The 24,666-nt window shown below is 38.8% G+C and overlaps 1 protein-coding gene across 2 annotated transcripts in view; it reads left to right on the forward strand.

The window, feature by feature from the left end:
- ASB3 (ankyrin repeat and SOCS box containing 3) overlaps positions 1-17,048 on the forward strand; it is a 113,688-nt gene extending 96,640 nt beyond the window's left edge. For both annotated transcript variants that reach the window (XM_059406082.1, XM_059406083.1), the window contains exon 10: positions 10,275-17,048. In XM_059406082.1, coding sequence (XP_059262065.1) covers positions 10,275-10,480 — 206 coding nt within the window. In that variant the 3' untranslated portion in view covers positions 10,481-17,048. The remainder of the gene's footprint in view (positions 1-10,274) is intronic.
- Positions 17,049-24,666: the final 7,618 nt, after the last annotated feature.

A 24,666-nucleotide genomic window follows, 5' to 3' on the forward strand; every position in this document is an offset into this window, starting at 1 on the left:
CTACCAGAAACAATTTAAATTTAGCAATGGCTTATCTATAACCCTTTCTTATACTATTTTTCCCCCAGCTTTATTGAAATATAGTTGATGTATATAACATTGTGTAAGTTTGAAGTATACATTTTGGTAATAATTAACTAGCATTCCAGTTGTCTACTCAAGCCATTTCTAGTTTAAGGTAATAAAATGTATCCAGTTTTAAAAAGAACATTTTTCTGTTATCTACAGAAAGACTGTATATTTTATGCAAAAGGTGAATCACATTTCTTGAAGGTACATCTTTCAATTTATATATATATTTTTAAAAGTTATTGATTTATTTACTTTGACTAATCTCTATACCAGCGTGGGGCTCAAACTCCTGACCCTGAGATCAAGAATGCCATCCATGCTTTACTAACTGAGCCAGCCAGGTGCCCTTTAAGATGTATCTTTTATAGCATTAAGTTACTTGTTAAAAAGATGGGAGGTGTGGGGCACCTGGGTGGCTCAGTGGGTTAAAGCCTCTGCCCTCGGCTCAGGTCATGATCCCAGAGTCCTGGGATCGAGCCCCACATCAGGCTCTCTACTCCGCGGAGAGCCTGCTTCCCCCCCACCCCCCTGTCTGCCTCTCTGCCTAATTGTGATCTCTGTCAAATAAATAAATTTAAAAAATGGAGAGTTTTAACTCTTCTGCTACTTTGTCTCTTATAGTAGTGACATATCCATGTCCAAGGAAAGGTCAATAAAAGCTACAAATAGTATAGTGGTGTATTTGGTAATGAGTATTTATACAAATGCTGTGTGGTGGAATTGCTCAACTAAAACCTACCTGCTTATTTTTTTTCTTTTTTTCTTTTTTTAAAGATTTTTTAAATTTATTTATTTGACAGACAGAGATCCCAAGCAGACAGAGAGGCAGGCAGAGAGAGCGGGGAGAAAGCAGGCTCCCCGCTGAGCAGAGAGCCCGATGCGGGACTCGATCCCAGGACCCTGAGATCATGACCTGAGCCGAAGGCAGCGGCTTAACACACTGAGCCACCCAGGCGCCCCCTACCTGCTTATTTTAAATACTGATGAGCAAAAGTCCAACCTGAAGTTTTCAGATAATTACGTTCAGTAAATTGAAAGGTCTAAATTTGGTAGGGATCAGGAAAATATTTGGAGTAAAGAGTTGTTCTTTTAAGACGACAGGAAAAACGGTGTATTATATAGGACCATGCCCATAGAATTAATAAATTAATAAATTAATAAAGCTCCATATTTGGTGAGACTCAGAAGCCACTATTCATGGTGGTTTTCAACTCTAGAGGCATTTCCTCTGGTTTGAGGCATTATCACTAAGAACCCCAACAGTAATTGCCTCTCATCTTGAAAAATTAAACATGTGATCTTCTATTTATAGAGCAGGAAACTTGACCTCCAAGATTCCAGCCATATTGTTGGCCTTTATAACTCTAGGAGAATCATGCCTTGATTAACAGTATCCTAAAGACTGCCCTTATGGTTAGATTTAAAAGCCAGACTTAGTTCTGTTTTTTTTTTTTTTTTAACATTTTATTTATTTATTTACAGACAGAGATTATAAGTAGGCAGAGAGGCAGGCGGTGGGGTGGGGTGGAGGGGCAGGCTCCCCGCCGAGCAGAGAGCCTGATATGGGGCTCGATCCCAGGACCCTGAGAACATGACCCGAGCCGAAGGCAGAGGCTTTAACCCACTGAGCCACCCAGGCGCCCCAGTTCTGTTTTTTTTTTAAATGAGGAATTTATAGTTAACTTAAAATTTTAACAAGATTCCATCTGCCCATTTATAATTTTAGCTTCACACAGTCTCTTACTAATCCAAGTGCAGCATCACATAGCATTTCTTACTAATCCACATGTCTGTGTGTGTGTGTGTGTGTGTGTGTGTGGTGGGGAAATTCTTGCTAAACTAGGTACTAATGGGTTGTAGCTATAGTTGCTGGGATATTTTGCCAGTAAAACTGTTCTGATGTTGTCAGTAGTCTGTTGGTAAGCTAAGAGAGGAGAAAATGTTGCCCTAAAGCAATTACAACAGAATATTTAATGATTTTAAAAAAGAAGATATTATTTATTCATTTGACAGAGTGATAAGAGTGAGAGCACAAGTAGGCAGAGCAGCAGGCAGAGGGAGAGAGAGAAGAAAGCTCCCTGCTGAGCAGGGAGCTCTAGGCAGGGCTGGATCCCAGGACACTGGGATCGTGACCTAAGCTGAAGTCAGACGCTTAGTCGACTGAGCCACCCAGGCACCCCTAAAACAGAATTTTTTAAAAAAGTATTCCAGGTATCACATCATCAATATTATTTGAAAGACCATCTTACTCCTCCTGCTTATGTACAGTGTTGGATATGTGCACAGGCAGATCCCAGGGACAGCTGTATCCCAATTTAAAAAAGAAAAAATTATTTTCTAGACCCAAAATATCTATTTTAGGGTGGAAAGCCAATTAGAATAGAAGCTTTAGCTCCTGATAGCTTGTTCATTTGAGAATTTTTAAATCATTCAATCTGTAATTTTAGTTAGTTACAAATATGGACCACAGGCAGAAGTCTTCAGTAAAGAGAAGCTATCATGTAAGTATTTCTGTAGGTGGACATTTACAAATCTCGCTGTTTATATCCATTAATTCCTTAGTGAGTGGATTCTTTAATTACATGTCAGCTCTGTGTTAGACACTGACAGAATTTATGAATGAAGAAATAAAGTGAGCATAGTTCTTTAGTGCAGTGACTAAGGGAATGATGATGCCAGGTCATGGCAGAGGCTTAAGTTGTTTTATAGATTAAAGGGCCTCAGTTTGTAAAAATAAGAACATTAAAGATTTGATTAGATAAAAGTGATTATTTATGTAATAAGATTGCAGATAAACCAGAGGGAGATGGGATTAACTTTAAAGAGGCCCAACTCTTTGAGAGAAGAAGAACAATGAAGTTGTTGTGGTTGGAGATAAGTTTGTAGTTGGAGAACTAGACTTGCAGAGAGAATGGGCCCTGAAGACCTCCTGTTTCACTTTGAAGGAGGAAGGAAATGGCGCTGAGGAGACTTAAGTGACAGTGGGGTGGGAACTGGGTGTTTGAGAATGGTGGTTGTGAGAAATGAATGAGGGACTAGGAAAGGAGGTCCCATGCAACCTTACAGACCTGGTAGAGGTTGCAGGTGGTACTAGCTCATATGATTATGGGATCATTTTTTCCCAGCATTGATTCTCTTTCTCCGTGTTGAAGTGCAGAAAGAGAGTGGTTAGATTGGTCCTGGGGAACTGGTAGAGCCTTTAGAGAAGAATTGAGGATGATAAAATAATATAAGTGAGGGGCCTCCTGGAATCCAGTCTGAATTGGAAAGGACATGAGAAAGGAAGGGATGTGATAGACCAGTGGTAAGAAGAGTCTGGGGACCCGAGGTCTCCATGATACTAAAGATGGAGTGTACTGGCAGTAAGGGAGAACAGAGTCTGGATGGACAGGTGATAGTATATGCTGGAATTTAAAGACAAAGCCATAGGTCTGGAATTGGTGCAGCACTGTGAGAATGCTCCATTTGCCCCCTAGACTTTGTGGTAGGTGTGACAGGGGTGGAAGAATGAGAAGATTCTGTGTGAGAAATTGGTCAAGGAAGTCATTTCCCGGCGAGGATCAGGCTTCTGTGAGGACAGAGGTGGAGAGAGTTTTCTCTACAGAGTTCTAGATGTAGGTGAGTTTGTTTATGGTAAAATGGGGTATCCCGAAAACTTTATGGAATAGTTCTAGGGGCAGTTAAAATTTGCTTTATAATATTGAGTCTCATTTTTTCCTCTTGTCAGATTACTGTGTTATAATACCCTAAACAGGGTAGGGTAATGAAGAATGTATTTTTCCGGGAGATTTTAAGACCATGATTCATTTTTTATTTTGATAACCACTGGAAATTGCTTTGGCTAGATGGTTTTAGTAACTTGCAAATATTCTAGGTTCCAGAGAGGCACTCTAAAGGTGTGAAAGAAGAAGATGAAATTACTTATCAATGATTAACTTCCCTTTCATTTTGTCTTTTCTCTGCTAGTGATACAGTTGTAAGAATTGAGTTTTTGTCTCTCCCCTACCCCAACTGAACACACATGGCCCAATGCTTTGTACTTATATTTCCACATGAGTTAGAAAAATGTTTTTTGGAAAATCTGTGTAAGAATGACTACTGATGGCTGGGGCATCTGGGTGGCTCAGTTGGTTAAGCAACTGCCTTTGGCCGAGGTCATGATCTCGGTGTCCTGGGATTGAGCCCCACATCAGGCTCCCTGCTCAGCGGAGAGCCTGCTTCTCCCTCTCCCTCTGCCTGCTGCTCTGCTTACCTGTGCTCTCTCTCTCTCTTTCAAATAAATAAATAAATAAATAAATAAATAAATAAATAAATAAAATCTTTAAAAAAAAAAAAGAATGACTAACTGATGGGGCAGCTTACTTTTCTGCAGATGTTAGGAAATGGAGATAACATGAAATGAATTTATTACATCATTAATAGGCTAATACAGGAAAGGAGTTGAAATGCGAATAGCACAAAGTAATACCGTGGTGGTTAACTTCCTAAAAACAAGACTTTTGGAAATATATTAGAGTCTTTGTAGTACTTTATAGTGTGATGGGAGTGACCATAATAATTGTTTATACAAATAGAGGTTTGCTCATTCTCCTATGATGCAGTATTTAAGAGTCCTTGAACTTAAAGATGGATTATATACTTTTTTTCCCTTAAAATACCACTGTTCTGATTTTTCTTAATCTCTTTTTCTTGGTGATAAATAGGTATCAGTAGTATGAATCCTAGTGCATATTTTCTAAAAATTCATTGATTTAAGATAAAGGTGATGTTTTACTGAGTGAAAAAGAAACCACTTTCTGAAAGAAAGCTTTGCTTGGGAAGATAATTCTGAAAACAGATACTAGAAAGTACTTCTATTGTTAAGTGATTTTCTTTTCTTTTTTTTTTTTTTTTAAGATTTTATTTATTTATCAGAGACAGAGAGGGGGAGAGAGCGAGCACAGGCAGACAGAATGGCAGGCAGAGGCAGAGGGAGAAGCAGGCGCCCCGCTGAGCAAGGAGCCCGATGTGGGACTCGATCCCAGGACGCTGGGATCATGACCTGAGCCGAAGGCAGCTGCCTAACCAACTGAGCCACCCAGGCGTCCCTGTTAAGTGATTTTCTTGACAAAAACAATATGTCACCTAGAAAAACTCTCATATTGATGCATTTAAAATACTTAGAAACCATTTTCTTGAGTTTTGAATGCATTTAATAAACATGTAGAGAAGCAAAACTTTCTAATTAGCTTATAAACTGATAACAAAAAAATTGGTTAAATTTTGATAAAAACTTTTTTGCATAATTAGTAGGTGGGATCGGATAGTATCCTGATTAGTTCAGTTAAGCTACAATGTATTCCTCCCATTTGGACCTCGTACTTTTTTTTTTTTTTAAGATTTTATTTATTTTTTTATTTGACAGACCGAGATCACAAGTAAGCAGAGAGGCAGGCAGAGAGAGAGAGGAGGAAGCAGGCTCCCTGCTGAGCAGAGAGCCCAATGTGGGACTTGATTCCAGGACCCTGAGATCATGACCTGAGCCAAAGGCCGAGGTTTTAACCCACTGAGCCACCCAGATGCCCCTATGGACATCGTACTTTTATAAGATATTTTTTTAATCTAGTATCTACATATCTAATATCTAATAGCTACATCAGCCCTTATATCCAAATATTGAAATAAACTGGACCAAGAGCCAAATCTTGGAATTGCTAAGTCACTAAGATTTAAATTTGTAAAGCTTGGGGGGCGCCTGGGTGGCTCAGTGGGTTAAAGCCTCTGCCTTCGGCTCAGGTCATGATCCCAGAGTCCTGGGATCAAGCCCCACATCGGGCTCTCTGCTCAGCGGGGAGACTGCTTTCTCCTCTCTCTCTGCCTGCCTCTCTGCCTACTTGTGATTTCTCTCTGTCAAATAAATAAACAAAATTAAAAAAAAAATTTGTAAAGCTTAGTCAGCCACCTCACTCTTGTTAAAATATTATTAATATGAATATTTTTAGTAAAAGTAAAAGTTTTATACCTCTAATAAACATTTTTAGAAATTTTTTTTTAAGATTTTATTTATTTATTTGACAGAGAGAGATCACAAGTAGGCATAGAGGCAGGCAGAGAGAGAGAGAGAGGAGGAAGCAGGCTCCCTGCTGAGCAGAGAGCCCGATGTGGGACTCGATCCCAGGACCCTGAGATCATGACCCGAGCTGAAGGCAGCAGCTCAACCCACTGAACCACCCAGGTGTCCTAATAAACATTTTTAAAAAGTATTTCTTATTTTAGCTTATTTTTTAAATTTTATGTGTTTTATAGTACAAATATTATTAACCTAATAGTATATACATATTATTCATATGTAATTAAGTATTTACACATTGGGATTATGTACTCAAAGACTTTTCCCTCATTGAGTGTACAGTCAAAACATTTGGGGAATCACTAGATTAGATGTTGTCTAGGATTTGTATGTTATTGTATAGTTTATAACATTCCTATAAAAAATTGAATAATTCTGTATAGGAATGAAAGGTTAAATGTTGTTTGCTACTGGATGTATAGATAAACTAGGTTTAATATACTAAAGTGATTGGGTCAGAAAAGTGACTTAAAATTATAGTATGGTTTCAAACATGATTTTCTAGGCTACGATCAGTGCCATAATTCAAGAAGACAGACATCTATTTAACAAATTAAAATCTGGTTTTAACAGGTTTTCATGAACGTATGTTTTTACATATGTAGAGCTTCTGGGCTATTTCCCTATTATAAATTCAAGACATGGCTTGATCTTCTATCAGCCTAGTGGTAACACATCTGGAAATACCATGCATCACTAAAACTTTCATAGGAATTTTGAGAGCTTTGAAATATTGCACATATGACTATAAAGTTCCCTTAGTATTCACTGGTATATTAAACTAAGATGTCACTGAGGTGTGTATTGTCTGTGTTAATAATCTGCAGATGAAAGATTCCCTTCAGTTCAAGTGAATATAGTTCTTCCCTCTCAGTGTTCATGGTACCATTATCTATTGTGCTCACAGGAGAAAAACCAAAATGGTACAATTAGAATTGTAACCAATCTCAAGTAACTATATGCTTTTTAAAAAAAATATGAAATGGAAAGATCTTTTGATAGTTTAGGATAGTTTCAGTGGCTTAGAAGATGTTAGAGAACTGTTTTGGGTTTTTCAAACTTCAAGGAACCCTAGACTTGGAATCAAATCACTTGGATCTAATATCCGCTCTTCTGTTGATGTCAACATGGGCAAGTTACTTAAACTTCTCATACCAGATGTGTGCTGGTCCCGGGGGGCTTGATCACAAATGATTACGTTTCCACATACATATTACATATACATACATATACACACAAACAAACAAATAAATGGTTTCTTTAACTTTGAAGATAGTGGGGTGGGGTAGTCAGATGGCCTGGAAAGGCTTATTGGCAGGAGGCTGTGGGGCAGCCAGAGGAGATCTCCTCAGCCTGAGGAGTTTGTAAATCGGTGATTTGTCAAGTCAGAGAAGCTGCTGAGGCATTGAGAATCCTTTAGCCCCAGGTGGGCCATTCTCCCAGGTTCTACAGCCATCCTTCTGGATGTGTAATAAGGCTCTATGTCAAAGGATTTGCAGAAAGAAGAGATTTCAATTGAATAAGATGCATATTAAACCCCTACCTAATATAAGTAAAAATTCTCTTAACTAACCTCTCTGTAACTCACATATTCCGATCTTGTCACTTCCTCTGTCAGTCCCACCTGACCATGCCCATGGTTTGCTTAGTGTTTGCAGCAGACAGGCTACTTTCTAGTATGCCTTCGTGCTGGTGTTCATACAGGCTGAGTTGTGTGCTTCTCAAGAATCAATTATGCTTGTTTCTAAAGCTTCTATGACATTTGTACATACCCATTGGCCTTAGGCCCAATTATTGTTCCTATCTCACTGGGTGAGAGGGCTTCTTTATTACATAATAGTTCAACACGGTTAACCTACTCATTGAAGTTGAACCCATTTACTCATTTGGAAAACTGTGGGCTTTGCAGTTTGGGCATGCTTTTTGTATGCATTCTTGCTTATCTCTGTGTTGTTCTCCTCACCTGTGTTTTCCCATCTTAGAAGTGAGAAAAGGATTCTTCCTTTAAGTTTGCAGAATAGGGTAAAATTTAAACAAAATATAGATATAGAAACACTAGAAATAAATGTGCTATGTATTATAGATGCTTTAGTCCCACTGTCTGTAATGGGGAGTCTATGAGTTATGGTTTAAGAAAATTCTCGTCTTTTCTTAGATTCAGGATTATGTACCAAATCAGGTAACTCCTTAGCTTTTCTTATTTGGCATTTTGCAAAACTGTGGTTTGAGGAGTTTCCCACACTCTTAATAGACTACATTTAAGCCAGTAAGCTTAAAGTAAAATGTTAGATGATGGATTAACTTCAGTGGTTTAGAAGGTGTTGAAGATACTAGAAAATCACAATGGCAGGTCCTAAAGGGTATTAGTTTAAAGAACACTGGACTTGGAATCCAGCTGGTCTGATATCAGCTGGGTTCCTGATAGTACTTGCCTCTGCTGTTCTGATCCTGGTCTGTTACTCATTATTACATTTCATGAGGATTTATTGAGAAGTTCTTAGACTAATAAAAGACTTTAGATTTGATTCATACATAAAACCAATAGTTGTTTTTAATAGTCTCAGTTTCTATGGACATTAGGTTCTTTTTTTTTTTTTTTTTAAAGATTTTATTTATTTATTTGACAGACAGAGATCACTAGTAGGGAGAGAGGCAGGCAGAGAGAGAGGGGGAAGCAGGCTCCCTGCTGAGCAGAGAGCCCAATGTGGGGCTTGATCCCAGGACCCTGGGATCATGCCCTGAGCCGAAGGCAGAGGCTTTAACCCACTGAGCCACCCAGGTCCCCTGATCCTGGTCTGTTGATCATTATTACATTTCATGAGGATTTATTGAGAATTTCTTAGACTAATAAAAGACTTTAGATTCGATTCACACATAAAACCAATAGTTGTTTTTAATACTCTCAGTTTCTATGGACATTAGCTTCTTCTTCTTCTTTTTTTTTTTAAGATTTTATTTATTTGAGAGAGAGAAAGCATGCAAGCATAAGCAGGGGTAGGAATAGAGAGAGAGGGAGAAGCAGACCGTCTGCTGAGCCAGGAACCCGATGTGGAGCTCCATCCCAGGCCCCTGAGATCACGACCCAAGCTAAAGGCAGACGCTTAACTGACTGAACCACCCATACACCCTGACATTAGCTTCTTTAGTTAACACTTCTCATCTTAGAAAATGAAATGCTATCTTAACGATTCTTGAGTAAGTACCTCTGTATTGTCCCTCAATTGGTAATTAGCTTTTGGCAGCAGTAGTTTTAAGTGTGTGTGCATGCTTTGGGGTCAGAGGCACTTGAGTTTGAATCCTGGCTCTACCATGTAGAAGATGTATAACCTTTGGAAAGTTACCTAATCCTCTTAAACCTGTTTTCTTACCTCTATAGGGGTATCGATAGTATATACCTCAAAGGGTTAATGAAGATAGAAAGATAATGTTTGTGAAGTGTATGGGCATGTGACATAGCAGGTACTCAGTAAATGCTCCTTTCCTCTCTATATCAGTTGTAAATTTGCATTCTTTGTCATGAATAAAAAGAGGAAAACTTCTGCAAATTACTTATTCACTTGATGTGGTCGGTCTAGAGACCATTTGCAATAAAACAGAGTCAGAGGGATATGGCATTTGCTGCTGTAAGTTTCTGTCATTTCTAAAATTAGTTCATCCATTTTTTTAAAAAGATTTTATTTATTTATTTGACAAAGAGAGCTTACAAATAGGCAGAGAGGCAGGTAGAGAGAAGGGGGGAAGCAGGCTCCCCACCGAGCAGAGAGCCTGATGCATGACCTGAGCTGAAGGTAGAGGCTTTAACCCACTGAGCCACCCAGGCGCCCCTTGCCACATCTTTAGAATGTGAACGTTTAGTTTTATATGACCCTGAAACTGACTTTTCAATGTGTGGCCAGCAACTGGAAAGAGAGGAACTGGAAGAGTGTAAAAAGAATAAAAGGAATAAATAAAGTTTGTTGTGGTCATCCCCACCCAACAAATCTTTCAAAAGTAAGCTAAGTAACATCTGCTTTCTCTTTTGCTACAAAGAATTGGAAAGATTTTTAAAAGAAAATTTAAAAAAATTTCATCTTTCCTTTTTTTGTTTCTCCAGCCTCTGTTCCATCCCTCACCCACCTTTGCCGTTTGGAAATTCGGTCCAGTGTAAAACCAGAACACCTACGATCTGACAGTTTTATCTGTCAGTTGCCACTTCCCAGAAGCCTACATAATTATTTGCTCTATGCAGAAGTTCTAAGGATGAATGAAGTTCCAGAATTGGCAGTTACTCAAGATGGAGAAGTCAGCGAAGCTACTTAATGCAGCTCATGTCTTACTCTGAAAACCACCAAAACAAAGACCCATGCAGTACAAATTCTTCATGATTTCATAGTCATAAAAGATGATTTTTGTTTGTGTGGTTGGTTAGGTTTGTGGGGGGCAATAGTTAAATGCAAATGTTTACAATTGGGCTTCCTGGTTAAAAAAAAAAATACTGTTAACCTCACTTATGTTACTTTATCACAGATTCATCACCAGCACATTTTTATGTTGTAGATTCATTTACCTAACATTTTTTGCTTTATTCTGTTAATGAAATGTGATGCTGCTTCTAGTGCTAACCATGGCATATTTCCGCCTATGATTCTGTGTTTGCCTAGGGCTAGGAGCTTAGAAAGAAATGCATAAAACTTTCCTGGAAGTGTACACACAATGGGGTTGAATCTATTATTATTATTATTATTATTTTATTTGAGGTTGTCTATCTTTTATGTTTATAAAAAACTTTTATATTCCATTCTCATTTCTTAATTTAGTAAGTTTTATGAAGAATTTCTTCTCATTGGCTTCTCACAGATAAACTCAGGGAGAACTTTTTTTTCTTTAAAGAATATAGAAAATGAATAATTTTGCTGTTATTGTTGTTTGCCCCCCAGTTCCTTGATACTCTCTTTAACTGAAAGAAACTCCCATTTCTGCAAAAGCAAGACCAGACTAAACTCTGAAATAGGCTCAGTTGGAAAAAATTAGGTCAGTGTTGAAATAAAGAAGCATTTTACCACATTTAGAATACAAATCAGGAGATGAGAGGGGCCTATCTGTGGCACCAGATTCTTTCAAAAAAGAAGCCTGTGTATTTCTGAGTCACTTAGTATCAAATAAAACATTCGAGCTCTGTTCAGCCTCCAAATCTAAGGGAAGCTTTGATCCTATGACGCAATGATTGCCAGTTATATTAATATTACAATGTTCTTCCTTTTTATTATCTAGATAGGTTATCACATGGTCCTTGATCCTATGAAATTTGGACCTCAGAATTCTAGGTTAATGAGACACCACCTCATTGGTTTTACAGATGCTTAATATAAATCTATGGTCAGAGAAAACTGATCACTGGATCAGGTGAGCTGTGGTAATATGCCGATGGGACCAACCTTAAAAGAAAGTTTATGAAAGCATTACTGTCATGATAGACAGCTAGAAAGTGGGTCCACAGGAGGGCAGGTCTTCTGTCCTAATGGGATCCTGTGGCTTGAAATAGATGGGAGTGTGTCAGCCAGGCCATCCCTGATAGGCCTTTGCTATTTGATAAAAGCAGTGATGAAGACCAAATAATGGAGCATTGTTAGGGTCCAGAGGGACAACTGAACTCAGTGCAGATTATAGCTATAGTTGCTGCCTTTGGGTGGAGATGCTGTTTGAATGTGGGTATACAGCAGAAATAAGTGTAGATGTGGAAAGCCAGGTGGAAATTCTGATACTTAATAAAGAAATTCCAAGAGTGTATGTACTGTGTAGTAATTTTTAAATGTTGTTCCAATCTTTATTTTTCCAAACCCTAGGTCTCCGATTTTGAAAATAACTGGTTTATTGTTAGGGCCAAATGCACTTGGAATGTTTCATTTGAGGGTGAGCCTTCTTATGTGTTTTTGTTCATGTTCACATGTGTAGTAAAACTTAAACTATCCAATATATCATTTAGATCTTGTTCTTAAAAATCTGAAAATGGGTATTTCAGAGACATTTAAAAGACCCTGCTAGGGGCGCCTGGATAGTTTAGTGGGTTAAACCTCTGTCTTCGGCTCAGGTCATGATATCAGGGTCATGGGATTGAGCCCTGCATTGGGCTCTCTGCTCAGTGGGGAGCCTGCTTCTCGAGCTCTCTCTGTCTGCCTCCCTGCCTACTTGTGATCTCTCTCTCTGTGTCAAATAAATAAAATCTTTAAAAAAAAATAAAAGACCCTGCTATTTAAAACATAAATAATTTTACTTACTGTATAAAATATGTCTTTCTTTTAGATTACTTTATAATAAAATACTGATGATTTCTATGACTTACAACAAAGATTCAGTGAGAAATCTGAAAGTATTAACAGGTAGTGACTTATAGTTACCAGTAATTTTTTTTTTTTTAAGATTTTATTTATTTGACAGAGAGAGAAATCACAAGTAGGCAGAGAGGCAGGCAGAGAGAGAGAGGAGGAAGCAGGCTCCCCATGGAGCAGAGAGCCCGACGTGGGGCTCGATCCTAGGACCCCAGGATCATGACCTGAGCCGAAGGCAGAGAATTTAACCCACTGAGCCACCCAGGCACCCCAACCAGTTATTTTTTTATTAAGATTTTATTTATTATGGGCCCCTGGGTGGCTCAGTTGTTGAGTGTCTGCCTTCGGCTCAGGTCATGATCCCAGGGTCCTAGAATAGAGCTCTGCATCAGGCTCCCTGCTCTGCAAGGAGCCTGCTTCTCCCTCTTCCACTCCCCCTGCTCATGTTCCCTCTTTTGCTCTCTCTGTCTCTCTCTGTCAAACAAATAAATAAAATTAAATTAAAAAAAAAGATTTTATCGGGATGCCTGGGTGGCTCGGTTGGTTGGACAACTGCCTTCGGCTCACGTCATGATCCCGGAGTCCCAGGATGGAGTCCCTCATCGGGCTCCCAGCTCCACAGGGAGTCTGCTTCTCTCTCTGACCTTCTCCTCGCTCATGCTCTCTCTGAGTCTCTCTCTCAAATAAATAAATAAAATCTAAAAAAAAAAAAAAAAAAGATTTTATCTATTTAAGAGAGTCAGTACAGGAGAAAGCACAAATGGGGGAGGGGCAGTGGGAGAGGGTGAAGCAGAATTCCTGCTGAGCGGAGAGCCCAACATGGGGCTCCATCCCAGGACCCTGGGACCACAACCTGAGCCGAAGTCCGACACCTAATTAACTAAGCCACCCAGCCACCCCTATAGTTATCGAAATGATACCTCTGGTTAGCGAGAACCACAAGTCCTGCCCTATGTGCACAGTGATGCTATAATACTCTCCATTTTTATTTTTTATTATTTTAAAAATATTTGTGGTTTTGTTTTTTTTAATACTCTCATTTATGTTTTTTTAAAAAAAGATTTTATTTATTTATTTGACAGAGATCACGAGTAGGCAGAGAGGCAGGCAGAGAGAGAGGAGGAAGAAGCTCCCTGCAGAGCAGAGAGCCCGACGTGGGGCTCGATCCCAGGACCCAGGGATCATGACCTGAGCCGAAGGCAGAGGCTTTAACCCACTGAGCCACCCAGGCGCCCCTTAATTTATGTTTTTTAAAAAGATTTTATTTATTTGACAGAGATAGGGAGAGAGAGCGAGTACAACAGGGGGAGCATCAGGCAGTGGGAGAAACAGGCTCCCCGCTGATCAGGGAGACTGATGTGGGACTCCATTCCAGGACAGGATTATGACCTGCGCTGAAGGTAGGTGAGTAACAGACTGAACCACCAAGGTGCCCTTAATACTCTGCTTTTAAAGTCACAGTGAGTCTCAGGAAGAACCTTATAGTACCATAGTTCTTTAATGGTGGTGCTTATTACTAGAGCTGGCTGCAGTTTTAATAACAGTTGTCAAGATTTCACACACACACACACTCACATACACACAATCCTGTGTTATCCTTTAAGTTTATATCCTGTTGGTGCTTCCTGTCGTAGGATATTTTTCCATGATCATTTGATGGCACAGTGGTAACCTGAACATTGTTTCTTTATATTTCTGTCTCTTTTTTGCCAAGTAGCAAGTGTCTTACTGTGCTCCTTGCTAGTGGCTCTGGTTCCCAGATATGAGTTACACTCCTCTTGTGTTCCGTCCCCACCCATGTCAGTGATAAAACTTGTAGGCAGCCTAAGTGGCATATTTATATCACATGACCCTTTGATATCTCTGACTTAAGATCTCTTCTTTCAACCTAAGTCCATCTGTAAATCTGCATGAAAATTGTGATGTTTTATAGATTTTCAAGTATTATATCAGGTGTAGCTTGAAAACACGAGTGTTTTTGACTGATTACTACTAAAATTCTAGTATAATTTTGTTGGTCCTCAAAAATGTATCATGAGGGCGCCTGGGTGGCTCAGTGGGTTAAGCCGCTGCCTTCGGCTCAGGTCATGCATGATCTCAGGGTCCTGGGATCGAGTCCCGCATCGGGCTCTCTGCTCAGCAGGGAGCCTGCTTCCTCCTCTCTCTCTGCCTTCCTCTCTGCCTACTTGTGATCTCTCTCTGTCGAATAAATAAATAAAATCTTTAAAAAAACAAAACAACAAAAAATATATCATGAATAATAATTAGTACAAATGTAAATAACCCCGTCTTCTTTGAAAAGTAGACTTGGTAGTTCCATGAGCATGGGATATAGAAAGAAGTTGGGAAAATCCACCTAAAAGTTTGCCTTTCACTTTTATATACCTTTGTATTCTCAGAGATATATTCCCCTAATTTTATTTCTTCATTAGTCATAGAAATATTTGAAAAGGAACTTCCTGTACAATTTTTTTTTTTTTTTAAACTGGCAGGTACCTAGTGCTATTGTGGATAGATTTTAAGTTGCTGTGAGGTTGCTAGTAATGTGACCATTTTCGGTTTTATGATCAAGTGTTTTGTTTATAAATACTATTTTAAAAGATTTTATTTATTTGAGAGAGAGAGAGAGCATGAGTGGAGGGGAAGGGCAGGGGGAGAGGGAAAAGGCAGGCTCCCCACTGAGCAGGGAGCCTGATGTGGTGCTCAGTCCCAGGACCCTGGGACCATAATCTAAGACCAAGGCAGATCCTTAAAATACTGAGCCACCCAGCTGCCCCTATGATCAAGTGTTTTAGATCTAACAATTTAAGAGAATAGCCAATAAAACTCTACACTGCCTTCTTCCTGTTTCATGAGTTCATCCTTTGTAAAAGCAAATGGAGGCTCAACACTGGCTTCATACAAATATTCAATTTAAAGAGAATCTGGAAGCTAAAGCTTCTAGAGCTTTTCCTGTGAGCTGGGAACATGATAATGGTACTATGGGTACTGTTATTTCCTCTGAATTTCTTGTACTAGAGCACTTCCCTCCTCCCTTCTCTCGTATCCCAAGCAGCCAGTCACATATAACTGAGTATCAAGACTAATGTGTAGAAGAGAGCCCATACCAAGTTACTCCATTACTCATGGTTCTGTATGAACTGGAGTAGTTAGCTGAAAGATAATTTGAGAAAAGTACTGTATTTTATTTAGAGCTCATGTTGGATCCCTGAGTCTACCTACATATTCTCCCTAGGAAAGAATAAAATAAATCTGGCCCATGTTTGAGGGCGTAGAGACTATCATGATAGTTCTAAAAACACTTTTTGGGTTTTTTCCCCCCTCTTTACCCTTTACCCTGTTTTAACAAAACATTTATGGGAAATGTAATATTGCTGTGTGTGACTGTTGTGATTTCCTGTTTTGCTTTCTCTTTCATTGTTTTTCTGTTTGAGGCTAAATTAATTTATCCTCTGTATTTATTATTATTACTACTATTAAATGACAGGCAACCATTGAAAAGTAGTACTTTGCAGTAAGTAACCTTTAATTACTTGGTAGAAAAAAAATAGTTTATGTTAAAGATTAACTTATTTGAGAAAGAGGAAGAGAACATGAGCTTGGGGAGGGTCAAAGGGAGAGGGAGAGAGTGAATCTCAAGCAGACTCCCCACTGAGCATGGAGCCTGATGTAGGGCTTGATTTCACAATCCTGAGATCATGACCTGAGCTGAAACCAAGTTGGGTGCTTACCCAACTGAGCCAGCCACATGTCCCCAATACAGTTTTATTTGCAACTATATGTCAGTAATGTATACTGAGAGAATGCCAGTCTGAGTTATATTTTTTATGTAAACATATACTTTGAAACAAACTTTGGGTGCAAATTTTAAGTCTATCTTCTGTAGTTACTTTAGTGATAAGACATTTAAATTTTAAATAAAAGAACACTTATTAACCTCTTCCTGTGCTAGTAAAAATCTTAAGAAGATTCTCATATAGTAATAAAAATAGTAGCACACTTTATTTCACTTTAAAGAAAAAAAATATTTTAAAACTAGGAAGAGGTAGGGGAAGGCAGATAGAGCCATACATAGTCTTATCATTTGGACCCAATATTAATGTTAGCTTATATATTGAAATATTTTACTTCTCTCAGGCTTTTAAAAAATCTGTACACAAGTTTGATGAATGTTTTTCCCCCATAGTTAGAATCAAGCCACTTACGGTTTTGTACCTGATCAAGCCTTTTGTTTATCATGTTAATGATACCTGTAGCTAGCCGAGTTCAAGCTGTAGCCATAACCACAAATTATGAATAGGTAAGAGTGAGAAATGACACATTTCTGGGTTGATACTTTTCCTAAGACATCTGCATAAGGCAAAAAAACCCCTCTCACCTACTTGGAGAGGAGAGTGGATGAGAGACCGTTGTGAACCTGGGATAGTCATCTGGTTTCAGCACGGGTTGGTCCAGCAGTTGCTTATCCTTTGCAAGACTCTATTATAACTGTGTATGCTATGTATTTTTAATGAAGAAATTTAAATACTATTGTTGCAGTAAAGATTATTGTCTGCACGGTTTTCCTGTCTCTTGGCTTCTTTCTCAGGCGTAACAGTAATAGATGAAGCAGAACAGGTGGTAATTGCCATTGGCGCACTGAGAGTTGTGAGTAGCATCTGTTTATGTCTCTTTTACCATCAAATGGTTAGCATAACCTTCTCTTCACTGCTTTCCTATGTGGATGATAAAAGTCTATCATGAGTCATTATAAGGTACTAATTTATACTCTTTTTCTAACATGATGGAATAGGTGAAGAAGCAAGTCCATCTGGTAACTAAATATGACTATGATTTGAATCAAACAATTAAAAAGAAGGCATAATCCTTCTGAGTTTATTGCAGAATATTGGATCAAATGGTATGTGCCAAAGATAATCAATTCTAAGCTGAGTAGTTCCATAAATAGACGTGTTAATTAGCAATGTGTACTCTAGATTTCAGTTTTGACACTTAAAAATTATTTGCTTTGTTTTAGATAAAACATTTGAATTTTTTCAGTCTTCATCTTGCTTGTAATTATTTGGTTTTATTAAGCCCACTTTTTTTATTTTTTATTTTTTTGGTTTTTTTTAAAAGATTATTTATTTATTTATTTGACAGAGAGAGATCACAAGTAGGCAGAGAGGTAGGCACAGAGAGAGAGAGAGAGAGAGGAGGAAGCAGGCTCCCTGCTGAGCAGAGAGCCCAATGCGGGACTCGATCCCAGGACCCTGAGATCATGACCTTAGCCGAAGGCAGCGGCTTAACCCACTGAGCCACCCAGTCGCCCTAAGCCCACTTTTAAATGTCACGGTGTGGTATCTGTGCATGTTGATGTAAGTGTGTACTTATTCTTTTTTATCCTTTTATTATGGAAAATTTCATGTGTACAGAAAAATAGAGAACTGTATAATGAACTTCCATGTTCCCATCACTCAGCTTCAATAATGACCAAGTCATGGCCAGTCTTGATTCCTTTTCCCCATCAATTCCCTCTGTCCCATAGCCATGTTGAAGCAAATTCCAGATAAATCATCTATAAATATTTTAGTCTATATCTCTAGAAGTCAAGGACTCCCTTTTAAAAACATAACTGTCAGGGTGCCTGGGTGAGTCAGTCGTTTAAGCATCTGCCTTCAGTTCGGGTCATACCCCGGGGTCCTGGGATTGAGCCCCATATTGGGCTCCCTGCCAAACAGGGGCCTGCTTTTCTCTCTCCCACTCCCCCTGCTTGTGTTCCCTCTCTCGTTGTGTCTCTGTCTGTCAAATAAATAAATAAAGCCATTAAAAAAATTATCATTACACCTCCCTAAAAAAAATAATTTCTTGGGGCGCCTGGGTGGTTCAGTGGGTTGGGTCTCTGCCTTCAGCTCAGGTCATGGTCTCAGGGTCCTGGGATCAGGCCCCACATCCTGCTTTCTGCTCAGCAGGGAGCCTCCTTCCCCCTCTCTCTCTGCTTGCCTCTCCGCCTGCTTGTGATCTCTCTCTCTGTTAAATAAATAAATAAAATCTTTAAAAAAATTTCTTAATATCAAATAATCCTGTTAGTATTTACATGTTTTTCATTGTCCTATCTATAGCTTTTTAAATGGTTTGCTTCAGTACAGATCCAAAAGTTTCACTGTGATGTGATTCTTTTATTTGATATGTTTTGGTTGAAGACCGGTTATTTTCCTGTAGAGTTTCCAGTTTGGATTTTGCTGATTATAACCCAATGCTGTCATTTAACCCCATGCTGTTTTTTCCCCCTTGTATTAGTTACATATTCATGTGTAATACATTGCCTCAAAACTTAAAACTGCCTGACATAGTTTCTGTGGGTCAGGAATTTATGAGTGGCTTAGTTGAGTGATTATGGCTGAGGGTCTGTCAGGAGGTTGCCTTAAAGTGTAAGCAGAGGCCACGGTGACTTAAAAGGCTTAATTGAGGCCGGGCCTTCTATTCTGGGGAGGCTCATTCACATGGCTGCTGGCTGGAGGCTGCTGGCCTCGTCACATGGATCTCTCTGGCTGCTCTGTTTGAGTCTCTTCACATTTTAGCAGGCTTCCCCTGAGCAAGTGATCTTAGAGGTGCAGCAAGGTGGATGCCACAATGCCTTTTGTGATATTACTCTTGCAAGTCGCACATCATCATATCCAGTACATTCTATTACAAGTGAATCAAGGAAGGAGGGCTTAGGCTCCACCTTTTAAAGGGAAGAGTATCAGAGAATTTGTAGCATCTTTTTAAGCCACCACGCTTTATTTCCTGTAAAATCGGTGAGCAGATGTAGACAGAGACTGGCTAAACAGTTTGCAGGGTCCAATGCAAAATGAAAATGTGGAACCTCTTGTTCCCCTTTCAAGACAGAGACAGCAGAACATTAAATCAAACTTGGGGTACTTCTGAGCACAGAGCCCAGTATGAATGCACAGATGATACCAGGAAACCAGCCCTAGATATAGAAGCTTGGTGTGATTCAGATTCCACACCCATACACTTTTTTTTCTTGAAGTACCACTTCAAGGTGTTGGGTATTTCATTCCTAAGTGATGTTAGTAGATACCAGTGATCATTAGCTAGATCTATTCGTTATAGTTTTCATTATTGGCTGTAATACTTCCAAAAAGATAACTTCCCCTGATTATTTGGTTACCCTGAGGTCTTGTACATACAGGAGAAATAGTGAAAATCTTTAATTCTTTAAAATAATGAATTGATTCTCCAATATCCTTTAAAGATGATCGCTAAGTTTTTCTTTTATTTAGTATTAATATAAACATGGATTTTTGATGTGTTCTCATCTTTGCAGTTATTACCATTATTGATGTTCAAATTGTCCCACTTTTGCTAGCATTTAAGTGGTGCTTTTTTAGTTTTCTGGTAATAAGATATTCTGATTTTTTAAAAAGATTTTTATTTATTTATTTGACAGGCAGAGATCACAAGTAGGGAGAGAGGCAGGTAGAGAGAGAGAGAGAGGGAGAAGCAGGCTCCCTGCCCATCAGAGAACCCAATGTGGGGCTTGATCCCAGGACTCTGGGATCATGACCTGAGCGGAAGGCAGAGGCTTTAACCCACTGAGCCACCCACGTGCCCAAGATACTCTGATTTTATCTTGTACACTTTTTCCCTCAGACCTGGAATTGACCATTTCCCCAAAGACCATTATTTATTCAGAAGTGGTATTATATAGACTGTAGTACATATTTCATGCATACACACACTCATATACACACAGTAATCTCAGCATTAGGGTTGTTCCTTTCTACTGATTTGGTCACTATTCAGTGAACAGAGCTAAGAAATAAGTCTGCATTCTTTTCATGTTCTTCATATTGATATTTCAAATTCTGGAGTACACTTTAAAAATACAACTTCAATGATCTTTTTTTTTTTTTTTTATAAAGATTTAATTTATTTATTTGACAGAGAGAAATCACAAGTAGATGGAGAGGCAGGCAGAGAGAGAGAGAGAGAGGTAAGCAGGCTCTCCGCTGAGCAGAGAGCCCGATGCGGGACTCGATCCCAGGACTCTGAGATCATGACCTGAGCCGAAGGCAGCGGCTTAACCCACTGAGCCACCCAGGCGCCCTTTTTTTTTTTTTTTTTTTAAGATTTTATTTATCCATTTGACAGAGAGAAATCACAAGTAGACAGTGAGGCAGACAGAGAGAGAGAGAGAGAAGCAGGCTCCCTCTGAGCAGAGAGCCCAATGCGGGACTCGATCCCAGGACCCTGAGATCATGACCTGAGCCGAAGGCAGCGGCTTAACCCACTGAGCCACCCAGGCGCCCCTACAACTTCAATGATCTTAACATCTGTGTATTTACTTTCTTATATGCCAAACATCCTACTTCTCAATGTCAATGACACTAACAATTACCCATTTATTTTATGCAAGACTCATACAGTAGTCTCAGAATAGCAATTTCTGTACTATCATCAATACTATTAGTGAAAACAGTTTAAAAATCTTATCCCTCCCCCAATTCTTTGTTATTTAGGTTTATGTCATGAGGAATGTACAAATTGTTATGTTTCCAACTCACTTGAGTGCACAAGATCTTGTGTTTCATTTTTATTTTGTCTTAGGGATTTTTAAAAAATGTAATTTTGTGTTATAATTATGAGAAATATTTACATGATTAAAAGTTAAATATACAGAAAAAAGTATATTCGGAGGAATCTGGCTTGTATCTCCTATTCCTCCTATTTCCTCCCTTTCCTATAGAAAGCCTTTTTTTTTTTTAATAGATTTTATTTATTTTTTTGACAGAGAGAGTGAGAGGGAACATAAACAGGGGGAGTGGGAGAGGGAGAAGAATGCTTTCCACTGAGCAGGAAGCCCGATGCAGGGCTCAATCCCAGGACTGTGGGATCATGACCTGAGCTGAAGGCGGATGCTTAATGACTGAGCCACCCAGGGGCCCGCGGAAGCCTTCTTATGGTATAACTTATTTTAAAATTTATTTTAAATGTAAGCATGTATTTTCCAAGCCCTTCCTAAGATAAGCAAAAAAAAGAGTATACACAACTTTCTCCTTCTTGCATTTTTCAAATAATATAATCTGGAGATTGATTTAATAATAATAATAATAGAGATGGTTCTCATTCTTTTTATAGCAACAACTGTGCTGATATAGCAAAGTTTATTCAGTCTTTCCCCTACTGCTGGACATTTGGAATATTTCTTATTTTGTGCTATTACAGATGGTGCTCCTGTGAATAAATTTATGCCATTTGTATTTTTACCAATTTAACATTGTAAGGTTCCTAGAATTGGGATTATTTGGCAAAAGGGTAAATGCATATGTGAGTTTGCTAGATATTGCCAATTTCTTTTCCATAGGCAAATAATGTGTACCATTAATGTTTGAGAGTGCCCATAGAGAGAGTCATCAAACATTTAGCTATTTGCTAGTCATGGGTGAGATATATCTGTCAGTATAGTTTTAGTTTGCATTTCTCTAATGAGCAAGATGGAACATCTTTTCATATTGGTGGAAGGAGTGGATCCAATTTCCACGTGACTATTCAGTTATCTCTGCAACCTTTATTAGAAAATCCATCTTTTCCTCACTGACTGAGATACTATCATTCATTGATACTACATTTCTATATGCTTTTTTCCTTTTTCATTGGTCTTCTACTTATGTATCAAATGCTTAATTACAGAAGATTTCTAATGTATCTTGATGCCTGGCAAGACAGCTCCTCCTTCTTCATTTCTTTGACAATTTGGTGGCCTTTGTTTGTTTTCCCAGGTAAACTTTAAATAATCCTGGCTGTAATGTAAAATACTTTATAGTATTTTTATTAGAGTTTTACTAAATCAATTAATTTAGAGAGAACTAACATCTGTGTGATGTTATCTTCCTATGCAGATATGTGATTTGTCTTTCCTATTGTTCAAATCTTCTTTTGTGTCTTTCGGAAGTATCTTACGGTTTTCATTTATATCTTCTAGGGGTTTTTTGTTTATAAATATGAAAACTGTTGATGTTTTTTTTATCAATTTTAGAACCACTGCTTTATCTCAGTTATTTTTTGTTTTTAAAGATTTTGGGGTGCCTGGTGACTTAGTGGCTTAAGCCACTGCCTTCCGCTCAGGTCATGATCTCAGGGTCCTGGGATCAAGTCCCACATCGGGCTCTCTGCTCAGCAGGGAGCCTGCTTCCCTCTCAGTCTCTCTACCTGCCTCTCTACCTACCTATGATCTCTGTCAAATAAATAAATAAATAAATAAATAAATAAATAAATAAATAAAATCTTTTTTAAAAAATAAAAGATTTTGTTTATCTGAGAGAGAGAGAGAGAAAGAGAGAATAAGAGAAAGCCCAAGATGAGGGAAGGTCAGAGGGAGAAGCAGGCTCCCCACTTAGTCAGGATCCCAATGCAGAACTTGATCCTGGGACTCTGGGATCATGAACTGAGGCAAAGGCAGGCACTTAACTCACTGAGCCACCCAGATGTCCTATCTCTCTGTTTTTAATAATTTTTTTCTGTCAGTTTCTGTTGATTTACTATTATTTTGCCAGATATGTAAACATGACACCTAAAAATAGAGACGTTTTCTGTCTTTGTTTAGTTCTTAAACCTCAGTTGTTTTCTCCTGTCTTATTGAATTGGTTAATTCTTCCAACCTCTGGAGAACATCCTGATGCATGAACACCTTGAGGTGCTGGGAAGGTGGCACACCTGGAGAAGGTGTGGGAGTTCCTTGCCCTATGTACCTTGTCCATTTGGCTGTTCCGGAGTTACATCCATTATAGTAAATGAATAATAGTAAGAAAAGTGCTTTCCTGAGTTCTGTGAGCCATTCCAACAAATTATTGAACCCAAGGAAAGGGTTGTGAGGACCCCTAACTTGTAGCCAGTTGGTCCGAAGTATGATAGGCCAGGATTGGGTCTGAAGTGAGGGGCAGTCTTGTGGGACTGAGCCCTTAAATCGTGGCAAATGACATTAACTCTAGGTAGATAATGTCAGAAGTGAATTGAGTTGTGGGACTCCCAGCTGACATCAGAGAATTGGTCAATTTGGGGAAAAAAGCCACTCATTTGTGTCAGATGTCAAGTATTAAGAGTGATGAGAAGAAAAAGCAAAAGTGTTATAAGTAGTACAGTAAGAAGGAATTTTTTTTTTAAGATTTTACTTATTTATTTCACAGACAGAGATTACAAGTAGGCAGAGAGGCAGGCAGAGAGAGAGGGAAGCAGGCTCCCTGCTAAGCAGAGAGCCTGATGCGGGGTTGGATCCCAAGACCCTGGGATCATGACCTGAGCCTAAGGCAGAAGCTTTAACCCACTGAGCCACCCAGGTGCCCCAGAGGGAAATGTTTTGTTTTGTTTTTCCTATTAGTGTTGGCTGTTCCAGATTGATTTTCCCATGTATGTGGTATGTCATCTCGGGATATAAAGTTTTTTTTTTCTAATTTTATAGTTTTTATTTGTTTATTTTCAAAATTTTACTACAGTTCTAGTTAGTTAATATATAATGTAATACTGGTTTAAGGAGTAGAATTTAGTGATTGATCACTTACATAGAACACGCAGTACTCATCACAGCCAGGGCCCTCCTTCATATCTGTCACCCTCCTTAAATGCCAATCCCCTACCCACCTCCCCTCCATCAACCCTCAGTTTGTTCTCTCTAGTTAATTGTCTCATGGTTTGCTTCCCTCCTTTTTTTTTTTTTTACCCCTTTCCCTATATTCATCTGCTTTATTTCTTAAAGTCCACATATGAGTGAAATCATAACAGTATTTGTCTTTCTTCCCTCTATCAGCCCTTGGTCTGTTCTCTCTAGTTAAGTGTCTCTTATGGTTTGTGTCCCTCTCTCTCTCTCTCTCTCTCTCTTTTTAACCCCATTCCCTATGTTCATCTGTTTTGTTTCTTAAATTCCACATATGAGTGAAATCATATTGTATTTGTCTTTCTCTGGCTGACTTATTTCATTTAACTTAATACACTCTAGCTTCATTCATATCATTGCAAATAGCAAGAGTTCATTCATTTTGATGGCTACTATTCCAAAGTACGTGTGTGTGTGTGTGTGTGTGTGTGTGTGTGTGTGTATTCACTGATGACTGTTCATCAGTCACTAAACATTTGGGCTCTTTCTATAGTTTCGCTATTGTTGATAATGCTGCTATAAACCTTGGGGTGTATATATCCCTT

The sequence above is a fragment of the Mustela nigripes genome, chromosome 7 (assembly GCF_022355385.1).
Source record: "Mustela nigripes isolate SB6536 chromosome 7, MUSNIG.SB6536, whole genome shotgun sequence".
Lineage (NCBI taxonomy): Eukaryota > Metazoa > Chordata > Mammalia > Carnivora > Mustelidae > Mustela > Mustela nigripes.